The 12,296-nt window shown below is 36.3% G+C and overlaps 1 protein-coding gene across 3 annotated transcripts in view; it reads left to right on the top strand.

Annotated features, from left to right (window-relative positions):
* Window positions 1-10,118, top strand: part of RAB28 (RAB28, member RAS oncogene family) — a 105,776-nt gene extending 95,658 nt beyond the window's left edge. The window contains exons 6-8 of one of the 3 annotated variants that reach the window (XM_047718895.1): window positions 762-839; window positions 7,863-7,957; window positions 9,222-10,118. In XM_047718895.1, the coding sequence (XP_047574851.1) occupies window positions 762-839; window positions 7,863-7,952 (168 nt within the window). In that variant the 3' untranslated portion in view covers window positions 7,953-7,957; window positions 9,222-10,118. The remainder of the gene's footprint in view (window positions 1-761; window positions 840-7,862; window positions 7,958-9,221) is intronic. The other 2 variants (XM_047718896.1, XM_047718894.1) reach the window with 2 other exon arrangements.
* Window positions 10,119-12,296: the final 2,178 nt, after the last annotated feature.

Raw genomic sequence — 12,296 nt, 5'->3', positions numbered from 1 at the left:
TACTATTCCTTTACTCTGAACCAATAAAATAAAGATTACTAAGTTGTTTTGCTCAAGAGATATGGATCATTTATTGAAATTGATGAAAGCCACAAAGATTATTAAAGGGTTAGAAGTTAAGAACTTTTAAGATAGGCTAAAGCCAGATCAAAAGACCAATATAGAATTGGCAGTGAAAAACCTTGGTACTAAAGTACAGACTAATTTATTTTCCCCTGGACTTTTAGGAGTTTGCTATGCTAGTAGTCTTTTTTTTTTTTTTTTTAATGTGGTATCTGTAATTAATTCTCTTATGTTAAAATTTTTTAAATGTAGGGGTGCCTGAGGTGGCACCTGAGTTGGTTAAGCAGCTGTCTTTGGCTCAGGTCATGATCCCTGGGTCCTGGGATCCAGCCCTGTGTTGTCGGGCTTAGTGGGGAATTTGCTTCTCCCTCTATCCCTCTTCCTGCTCGTGATCTCCCTCTCTCAAATAAATAAAATCTAAAATAAAATAAAAAATTTTAAATGTAAATTTTTAGGGATAAATATCTTTATGTTTAGACCAATCTAGTGAATTGCATGATTTTCAAATTGTGATTTAATCATTTTAAAATTATTATACTTAAAATGTTATTGTATTTGACAGAGCTATTTTTTGAATAACCTGGTACATCATATTTTCACAATTCTTGATGTTTATCATTTTTTAGAAAGTTCAATTTATTTGACATTAACTTAAGCATGCCTGTTTTAAATCATTTAAACCTATTTTTGTTATGTAGGTCTTCCTGTGTTTTCAGAAAGTTGCTGCTGAAATCCTTGGAATCAAATTAAACAAAGCAGAAATAGAACAGTCACAGGTGATTATATTGAACTTTTATTTTTAAAAAACAATTTATTTCCTAAAAGACATTAATTTCTCCACTGACTCCTTTAACATTTATGCACTCTGTGTACATATCCCTAAAAGCCTTAGGAATAAATTGTGTGTGTGAATGAATCAGTGTTTAGTGTAGAAGATGGAGGATGTTAACTTTTTGTTCAATTATACCCTTGAAACTTCATTTTGTCCTAAAATTGAGATTAATATAATGCACATTTCATCAGTAGTTAAATAATGGGTTAAGATGCTGACCATATTGTTTTGTACTTCTTTATTTAAGTTCTCCCAGGATTACTATACTACAATATTCTTTTTATATTTCATACAAAGCCCCAACAGTTTATTTAAGTTTAGTCTTAGAGTTTACTCTGTTTGGCATCCTCCATGTAAAACATTATTTTTTCTTTGAGTCTGTGTTCTCTGTTCTTCTCTAAAACATCCCCTCTTGTAATAAGACTAATTCTTGATGTTATTTTATTGTTAATTTAATACACAATTTAATAATGGTATTAATTATAAAGGCAATCCTTACACTAATAAATAAATGTGAATACTAACAAGCATTTAAAAATACCACCATAATAGTACACCAATTCATATGTTTGATAGAATGAAAAATCAGAGTAAGAACCTAGAGTTTAAAGGTAAGTTTTTGGTTTGCTGAGAAGCAACAGATAAATTACATTTTCCCTCAATCCCGTCTACTCTATGCCCATCCCATTTAGCTAAAAAGGTATAATTGTCTTTTCCCATCCTTATATTTTAATTTTCTCAGTGTTCTGTGTTTTATTTTCATGGTAACTCTGTGTGTGTGTGTGTGTGTGTGTGTGTCTGTTTTAAAACAGAGCAAATACCAATTGAAAATTTTTATGCTGATGTGACTGTTTCTAGGACTTGATAACAATATTTGAAACTCTGGAAATCTCTTTTTATTTATCATTTTTCAAAAGACATTTATTTCAGCACTTATTCAGATGTGTTAATTGCATAGCTCTTTACCCTTCCTGTATACCTTTACCTTTTTAGTGCACCTCATCTTATTTATTAGGCAATGACGCTATTTCAGTCTTCGGTTTGTCGGTGTGGTTTACTTTGAATCCATTCATCTGAAGATGAGTTCACCTTACTAGAACCCTCTTTTGTTATGTTTGCCAGAATCCTTTGTGTAGAGAAGCCTCGTTCTTCTTTTCTGAATCTGATTAATTTGGTGCTTTTGCCAGTTAAATTATTGATTTTACAATTGACAACATTTCCCTGTGGAAACATTTTTGAAAGTTCAGATTTTAAAAAGAGGTTTCTAAGGACCTACATCCAAGCCAGCAAGTCATGTTGAGCACAGTTATTTCTTTTTTTAATTGAAATCTATTTGGCATATCACATTGGATAAACTTAAGGTATACGGCATGTTAATTTGATACATTTATATATTGTAATATGATTGTCATTGTAGTGATAATTAACACCTCTATCACATTACATAGTTATCTTTTCTCTTTAGCAGTTTGAATAATTAAGTTCTAGTTTCTTAACACATTTGATGATTATAATACAATATTGTTTATTTTCACTCTACTGTGTATTGTATCTGTAGGGTTTATTTACTATTTGTTTTAGATTTGTACTCTTAAACAACATTTCATCATCCTCCCCCAGCCCTCATCTCTGGCAACTACCATTTTATTCTGTTTTATAAGTTTGGCCTTTTAAAATTCCACATATAAGTGATATCACACTGTGCTTGTCTTTATCTGACATCTGTCACTTAGTATAACATGCTCAAGGTCCACCTATGTTGTCACAAATGACAGAATGTTTTCCTCTCTCATGGCTGAGTAACACTCCATTATATATATATAATATATATATATATATATATATATATATATATATATATATATAAATACTATATTTTTAAGAAGATTTATGTATTCATTCTAGAGAGAGAGTACATATATGCTCATGTGGGGAGAAGGTTGGAATGAGAGGGAGAGGGAGTCTTATGCAGGCTTCATGCTGAGTGCAGACCCTGGCATGGGGCTCGATCCCATGATCCATTAGATCACGACCTATGAGATCACAGCTTGAGCTGAAACTAGGACTCGGACGCTCAACAGACTGAGCCACCCAGGTACTCACTCCATATATATACTAGACCTTTTTTTATTCTTCCATCTATTGTTGGACACTTAGGTTGTTTGTATATCTTGGGCTGTTGTAAATAGTGTTGCAGTGAACATGGGAGTGCATATATCTTCAAGTTAGTGTTTTTATTTTCTTTGGCTAAATACCTGGAAGTAGAATTGCAAGATCATATGGTAGTTTTGTTATTAATTTGTGGAGGAACTGCCACAGTTTTCCATAGTGGCTGCACCAGTGTACGTTCCCACCAGTGGTGCAAAAGTGTTTGCTTTTCTTCACATTCTCCCCAACATTTATCTCTTTATTCTTGATGTTGGCCGTTCTAACTGGTAAGTGAAAGAGGGGTTGAGAAAAAGAAGTGGGGCAGGGAGGCAAGACAAAGAGGGAAGGAGAATGCACACTTGTTTTCTGTGTTTTTTGAATGATTCCTGAGGGAATTTGGTGTAACATTTGAAGTGTTTTGTTTTGAAGTGTTTTATTTTCTGGAGAAGGAGCTAGTTGATAGACTCACCAGACACATGGAAACTGATGCTATAGTAATTCAGTTTGTGACATAGGTATTTATAATCAGGTTATAGGGGCACCTGGGTGGCTCTGTGGGTTAAACCACTGCCTTCAGCTTGGGTTGTGATCTCAGGGTTCTGGGATTGAGCCCCATTACGGGCTCTCTGCTCAGCGGGGAGCCTGCTTCTCTCTCTCTCTCTGCCTGCCTCTCTTTCTATTTGTGATCTCTGTCTATCAAATAAATAAATAAAATCTTTAAAAAAAAAAGTATGAGTGATCTAAAAAAAAAAACTTTTATAATCAGGTTATGGTCTTGGTTTCATTTAGTGATTATTTTAAAAGATTCCGCTATTTTAGTTCTTCTAACGTAGTTTGTTCCTCTTAGGGAGTTCTATAACATGAGTTACCAGCATATTTTGCAAGCTTTGTAAGGAAGAGGAAGGGGAAAAGGGAGGAAGGAAAGGGAACACAGTTCATTAATACAGCAGACGTTCTTTGCTTGTCTACTTCGTACCAGGGGCCGCGGTAGAATCTGTGGATCCAGAGAGGAATATATGGAAGTCCTTGTCCTCATGGAGCTACCAGAACAAGTTGGGGCAGACAGCTATTTAAACACTTATGTACACTCTAGATGCCTTGTCCAGAGTTCCCGATTTAAGCAATAGTTGCATTTGTATCATTTATCTGTACTCTTTTTTTCCCAACTATTCTCTTCTAGATAGTGTAAAAGCCAGGACTAGTTGTTAACAAATGTCCTTATTTCCCATATTGTTCATGTTTTTTTGTTTGTTTGTTTACAAAGTAGTCAAACCTTTAGGGAAAAAAATGAATTTCCAGTTGGTATTCTCAAAGGTGTAGCATTCAACTTTTCAGGGAGAATGGCAGGCAGAGGGAGAAGCAGGCTCCCTGCTGAACAAGGAGCTTGATGTGGGACTCAATCCTAGGACCCTGGGATCGTGACTTGAGCCAAAGGCAGGTTGGTGCTTAACCGACTGAGCCACCCAGGCATCCCAAGAGTCCTTAATACATTTTTAAGCCTGGACATTTTCACTTTCCAGTTAATAAACTATGAATTTCTGTTTGGTTTGAACTTGGTAAGCATTAGTTTCTCAAAAAAAAAAATTTTTTTTTTCTCTTATGTCTGAGATAGTAAACTTAAAAAATGCATATATATATATATGTATATATGTATACACATATGTATATATATAAACGTACTACATATGAATGCATCTACGTACTACATATGTGCATGCACATAACTGTACAACTGAAGTGCCCATTTAACCCCTTATCCTAGCGTCCCTCTCTTTAGCTTTATCTGAATATTGATCTTCCTTAAGGAGATACAAGGAACTTAGATTCTTCTTGCCTAGATGTTAATCTTTATCATTTTTTCCAATCTGTTTACAAAAACTGCAGTGAGATTCTTTTCTTATCTTAATCATCACTTGTCTTCCTTGCAGAACATATTTACTCATTTTGTACATACTATTCTGATCCTTAATACTGAACATTGCTTAATGGATTTCCTTATCATCCCATATTTTTCTTTTCCTCCTCACCTTCAAAGTGATTTTTTCATGTAGTTTCAAGATCTATAGGTGGGACTTTGGAGACCACATAAATAAACCTTGTGTTTTTAGGTCAGGAGGTTGTGAACACCAAAATGATAAAGTAACTTATACCCTAAGTGATGAAAGTTCCTGGAAGCATCTAAGAGCACATTATATGGAAGAAAAAGAAAGTAGTTTCCTTTAAGTTCCTACTATGTACAAAGTTCCATGCTTTAAAAAATGCTATAACCAGGATGCCTGGGTGGCTCAGTTGGTTGAATGTCTGCCTTCAGGTCAGGTCATGATCTCAGAATCCTGGGATCGAGTCCTGCATTGGGCTCCTTGCCCAGTGGGGAACCTGCTTCTCCCTCTGCCTGCCACTCACCCTGCTTGTGCAGTCTCTCTCTCTCTCTCTCTGATAAATAAATAAAATATTTTTTTTTAAATGCTATAACCATATTTAAGTGGTAATCTATAATTTTGTTGCACTTTGAATATGTATCAATCATAATATTCTTTAATAGTTTACATCTCTGTATTCCATGCTAGACTCTTACACATCTCGGAAAGAGAGATTATGTATTATTTATCTGAACGTCTTCAATATCTAGAATAGTGATTAACTTTGAATGAGCAGTAGTGACAAGTGTTTTAAGCCTTCAAGGTATGTTTATTCCATATCCTGAACATGACAAACTACAACTTTTGCAATGGCAAATGTGTTACTACTATCTGGATTAAGACACCATTGCAGAATTGGCAAATTGATCTTTAGTGTCCTCGCAAGAGTCCATCTCTACTCTTTACACCTTCCTGCCCAGCGCCTGGGTTGCTTTCTTGCTTACCCTCTGCATAGCTGCTGTTTCCATTTCTAATATCCACTCACAAGTAAATACTCTGACAAAGTAAGGGTTAAGCCGGTGTTCAGCCACACAGCTTCTTTCCTCTTAGGGCCATTTCTTTATTTTTACTCCATTAACTAATATCAGAGAATAATAGCAGAGTGTACTTTGTGGCTCCACAAGTAAAAGTTGGTGTTTTGTAGGTAACATTTTCTCTGAAAACATCAATGAATGGCTTGTAAACAAGCTGACAACTATGAAACCACCGACTCTGAAGTTTATGGCATGGAAATTATGTTTTTCTCCTCATAGAAAGCAAATTTTTGAATCTGTAGAGCCTTAGTCTAACTTCCAGTTCAGAAACTTTGTACAAAGCTTTATGTCAGACAGCCAAGGCCTCCAAGAAAGATGTTGCCTTGTTAGTTCTTCATTAATTTGATGAAAATTAATGGTGAAAATCCAAGTCATTTATGTTAGTCAGTACTTCAACCAAAATGTCTTGACCACAGGTCAGTAACCTGGTTGTGTTTATAGGATAGGGTTTAAACCGACATTGTGGAGGATTAATGAGTGCTTACTGATTATGAAAATCCCTTTTCTTTATTGTAACCCATAGTTTGTCATGAAACAGTTAGGTTTGGGGAGGTCAGATAATGGTGTTCAACATTAATATCTCATGTGGCAGTTGGTAATGCTTCTGTTGATAGCATCAGGCTGAATGCCTAGTAAATCATGAGTCTTATCCAGAAGTTAATGCTGCTTGGTAGAGAATTGGAGCCGAGCCCATCCAATGCTAATATACCATAGAATCCTCTTCATTTATTATCAGTTGTTTATCTAATTTGTTATAAATATTATTACAAACAGCTACCCACATTAACATGTGTTTCTATATGTGTTAATTAATATATACTAATATGAAGAAAGATTTTCTGAAATAAGATATTTGAAATCATAAAAAAAAGTGAGGATAATTTCAAGTGTAAGAAATTTGAGGGGAGCACCTTATCTCTATCATATTTGTCATACATGCTCTTTTCATCCTAAGCTTTAGAGCCATCCAAAACCTATCAAAGTAATTTTGATTTTTTATTTAGCAAAACTCCTTTAGGTATTTGAAACAGTAGTTATTATGCTTAAATACTGTGTGTCAGGACTTCCTCTGGAATGATAGATAAGTGTGTTTCGAAATTGTTTATTTCTGTATGGAATTTGGAAGTGTGGAGGTTGTGTGGGACGAGGCAATGAACATCAAAAAGAAGTCTTTGACAAGCAATAGATATTAATAAGTGTAAATATTATAAGTGGCACATGGCTTCCCCAGATTTATGTGTCTGCTCCCCACCTTCAAAGAGAATTAATTACTCTCCCGCCTGTATTCCCACAACATATTATAAGTCCACTAGTAAAGCTCTTACCTTGTATGGCAACTAGCTTTGTACATGTTTCTCTTCTCATTTAGTGCAGAGCACCTAGTGAACAGAGCCTGTGTAATTTACCTGTTCATTCCCAGTAGAGAGTGACTGGCACATAGAGAGATCTGCAGTAATATTTGTTGAAGAAGATGGAATTAAATACTGTTACTGTACTTTAGTATAGAAAAGCCTTGTAATTCTTTTTTGTCCTCTGAAATTCTGGGTGTTATAGGTACAATGTGTCATTGTGATACCAAAAATAGAACTCCCATTTTGTTTGGGGGGTTCAGTAGACCTGTTTCAATAATTAAATAGAGTTGCAAAGAGGAGTGTTTCATGGATCTTCGTTCATTTTCTTTCCTTTTATATGCATAAATTGTTTTTTTTTTTTTCTGTGACATGTTTAAATTTATGTGTTTGTTTTTCTGCTTTGGTATTCCCTTCTATTTTCAGCCATTGAACGTACTTTCCGTTTTTTCTTTCTTTTCTTTTCCCTGCCCCCTGCTTTCTTCTTCATCTTGTTTATGTTGTACGGAATTGACAGCATATTGTCAGGGCAGAAATAGTGAAGTACCCGGAAGAAGATAATCAACATACCAACTCTGCTCAGAGTAGAATCTGTTCAGTACAGTAGTGCAGGTATTAAGGGGTAAATTGATTGCATTTGGGGGGGGTGGGAGGGAGAACTGGTAGATGCTGTCTTGCTCTTTATTCCTTATGAGTAGAGAAGTTCAAATGATTATTGTACATGATTGGAAGTTAGTATTGTTAATTGTAAGGCCTGTTTTAGAACTTTGAAAAATTGGTTCTTTGCCAGGAGACTGACAAACAAGAAATTGGAACAAATTAAAATAACATTTCAGTTACTTTCAAACATATTTGTCCTTATGGTTGTGTTTATCACATGTGCAGTGAAGTGAAGAGTGCAATGGTTATTTCATTATTCAGTCCTTCCCATTTTTCTTGAAACAGCGTGGTAATTGAAAGAGTATTTTTAAAATTTGCTTTGAATTACCTTTCTTTGTCTGCTTCTGTGTACAGATTTAGTAATAGAGTTGGGAATAGTGAAGGAGCTGTTTTAATTTAAATTATTACTTGGGGCATATTACTAAATTCATCATCGAAGATATTCCTTAAAGTATGGGTTAGAGGGATGGAAAGAAGAGTTAAAAGTGTCTTTTGGTTTAAATAATTAAAAAAAAAAACCATGAATATGAGGTAATTTTCTAAATTTTTCATTCTATATTTTGTTAGAGTCCTTATTCATAACCCAATAGTGAGCTCTTTGGTAGTAAATTAGGGATTTGGGAGGAAGTTATAAAAACTGGAAAAGTTTTAAAAATTGGGTTACTCAAAACATTTCTCCTTTGTATGTGACTCCTATTTAACATTTACACATTCTTACTAACTCACTGATTGCTGCAGATACTCTAAAAAAGTTATGGGTGGGTATAATGGTTTATTTAAATATTAATAAATGATGACATATTTTACTTTGAAATTATGATGTCTTGCCTATGAATTAAAATATGTGAATGATTAATTCTCATTCCTTTGCTTTAAATTATAACCAGGGTTTAATTGTTCATATTGATTTGTCAGTTATGTTTTAGACTTGTTGTAACCTCATGTTAATGTCATAAAACCAGGGAAGACTCAGTAAAGGAATTGGTCTTCCATCCTTAAAAAACAAAACCAAAAAACAAACCCAAGTCCCTCACTCCCCAACATCTCAGCTCTCCAACAGTTTGTCCTGATTGATTCTTTTAATATCAGTTCTGGCTTCATTTATGATGTCTGTCATCAGGAGTTCACCAAAGTTCAGAAAATAAAAATATACTTCAACGAGCTCTTTCTAAATGTTCTGATGTTCTGATAATAACTCTGTTTTCTTTTATGACAGAGGGTGGTGAAGGCAGATATTGTAAACTACAACCAGGAACCTCTGTCAAGAACTGTTAACCCTCCTAGGAGCTCTATGTGTGCAGTTCAGTGAGCGCACTGTACCTCTGTACCAATGGTCCTGGCGGCCCTTCCCCACTGTGTGGCCTGGGGCCTCTAGAAGCTCTGTTATCAGTGGCCATCTCTGTAGCATTTGGTTAACACTTTCCTTCCAGCTCCCTTGGCTCCTCAGCCTGGACAGGATTCAACTTTGGGATGACAAGCTTGGAATCCAAAATGGAAAGCCCTTTCTCTGGAATTAGACTGCTTCACTGAAAAAGAATAATGTTGGTTGTCTTTACGTTCTCCCTTCTTTTTCCTCCAATGTAAACTTTTTTAGACAAATATGAAAACTATACAAGTCTTGATCAACTGCCAGGATTTTGGCACAAAATCATTCTCTCATCTGAACTCCTACCTGGCAAATGCATTTCCGAGTGCAAACATTTAAACAAGTAATATATTTTATCTATAGATACTTCAGAAGGCATTCTTTTGCTGTCTATTGTGAGTAAAAATATATAAAGTTGTATCCAACTGAAAATGCTTGAAATAAAGTTGTAATAGATCTATTTTTTTCATTTTTAAAAAAAGAGCCTAAATTGTTTATATTGTAGTTGTAGCTCACAAAGTAGTGAGTATTTGCTGTTGTATTTTTATTACTGTGTCACGGTCATTATGTATTGTGTAACACTCAGGTTAGATGGCTTTCTGAGGTTTGATAAGTGTTCAGCTGATGTCTCCTCCAAACTGCAGAAGAGCATTCTCAGATGAGTCACTGCTAGTGTTGGATCATTGTGGGTCAGACTGTACCTGATGTTCAGATGTTCTTCTCCTGCAAATAAACTTATTTCAGTTACTTTTTTGGGGGAATTTTCTTTGGTGTCTTTCTTTTAGTTACAATAAACATAGTGTATTTGGATACAAAGTGAGGGATCATGTCATGTTTAGTAAGCTTTCAGTCTCTTAGACTTGTAGGTTATTTTGTTGGGCCAATTCAGGTCCGTAGCCTGGCATGTCAGGACTCCACATGAGGTGCCCCCTACCTCTCTACCTTTTCTCATCCTGATCTCCTGTGCACTTCCTACCTCGGCACAGATAGAGCCCTGAACTCAGTCCTGTGTGCTTTATGATGCTCTGCCTTCCTGTCTTAATGCACAGCTCCCTCTGCCTGGAATCTGCCCCCTCCGAATTCTGTCTTCTGCCTTTAGGCACTATGAGGATCTTGTGAAGATCTTCATAGTGAAGATACACTACGTGTATCTTGGTCACAGTTGTGCTTGGCCTAGTGGGTGCTTCATACTTGCCACATCAAAACAGGAATGAATGCTGTCCCTCCCCAAAGCCAGTCCTCATCTATACGGCACAAGTTCCATGTGAGTACCTCTTGGATGGTAATTATTCCTTCCTGCCTCTAATCACAGTCATTTGTGTCCTCTTGTTTTATTACTTAGTAAGCCATGAGCCTACTGAGAACAGTCTGGGTCTGTTCTGTCTCACGCCTCTCTGGAGCGCCTAGCAGGGTGCCTTTCTCAGAGAAGACTTGCCACAAGTATGTGCACAAATTTTGGACGCCTCATTTTACAGCTGTAAGGGATCTTAGAAACCTTGTTATTTCATATCCTGTGTGGCCAAGGAAACTGAAGTTTGGAGAGAAAAAGGAACTTGTCAGAGGACATGGAATCAAAGCTAGAGCTGATAAGAAATCTTCTGTATCAAGGCCAGGCGTCACCACTTCTCAAGAGTGATTTAAAGTTCGAGAAATTTTTAAGATTGTGACTTTTTTTTTTTTTTAAAGATTTTATTTATTTATTTGACAGACAGAGATCACAAGTAGGCAGAGAGGCAGGCAGAGAGAGAGGAGGAAGCAGGCTCCCCGCTGAACAGAGAGCCAGATGCGGGGCTCGATCCCAGGACCCTGGGATCATGACCTGAGCTGAAGGCAGAGGCTTTAACCCACTGAGCCACCCAGGCGCCCCAAGATTGTGACTTTTGAAGTCATCAGGTAGCAAGTCCAATCATTCTTAACTGTGATTTCTGTGTTTTTTGTTTTATAGCAATTAAGCAGCCTTGTATGCCTTTCAAGGCATACAAGGTGATAAGCATACAAGGTGATAAGCCCTTCTAAGTATTTCATTTTATCTTTCCTTTTATCATCTCCTAACATGCTGGCTAGTCTCCTAGGGAGAGGATATTCTCCCTATGTTCCTCAGGAGAATATAAATTTGAATAAAAGAGAGCTCAACTCTCAAGGACCTTACAGTCTAATAGAAATATTTGTTGTTGCTATTTTATTTATTATTTTTAAAGATTTTATTTATTTGAAAGAGAACACAAGCGGTGGGAGGGGGCTTGAGATCCTAGGACCTCAAGATCATGACCTGAGCCAAAGGCAGGTGTTTAACCGACTGAGCCACCCAGGTGTCCCTGTTGTTGCTATTTTAAAAGCTCTGATTAAGTCTACTGTTAAACTAAACTTGCCCTAGATTGTATGTTCAGTAACAGATGAGGCCATGCTCTTGTGGTCATTTTGTCTTGTTTTTACATCTATGTGAGAACTGGAAGATTTTCAGATCTTTTTCTTGATCCAATTACCGCAGGTATGACTTATCACATATATGATTGTACAAAAGTGCTACAAGGCATTCTAGGGGAGGCAGAGAGAAATTTTGAGAGATCTGTGATCACACCAAAGCACTTCAGCTGTGTATTGATGCAGTTGGAGCACTGAATGGGACTGAACAGGGAGCAGGAGGGAGAATGGCCTTTGTAGGCTTGCTTTTCCTGGGCATTTTCGGGCACTTGTCGCATGAGCTGGTTTTTTTTGTTTGTTTTTTTGTTTTTTTGTTTTTTGTTTTTTTCTTTTCTCACATCAATCTACAACAGGTGTATCATTGTCCTCATTTTACACATGAGGACACCAAAGCTGGGAGTGAGTGAGTGATTGTATCAACTCCCTCCTTGAGTAAGCAAGTAGAGCCAGGATCCTCACACACCATTTCTGAGAAAGGGTGGACAAGTCTGGGTACCGATTTAG

Source organism: Lutra lutra, chromosome 2 (genome assembly GCF_902655055.1).
Source record: "Lutra lutra chromosome 2, mLutLut1.2, whole genome shotgun sequence".
NCBI lineage: Eukaryota > Metazoa > Chordata > Mammalia > Carnivora > Mustelidae > Lutra > Lutra lutra.
The sequence above is the reverse complement of the archived record's forward strand: the minus strand, read 5'-3'. Positions and strand labels throughout refer to the sequence as shown.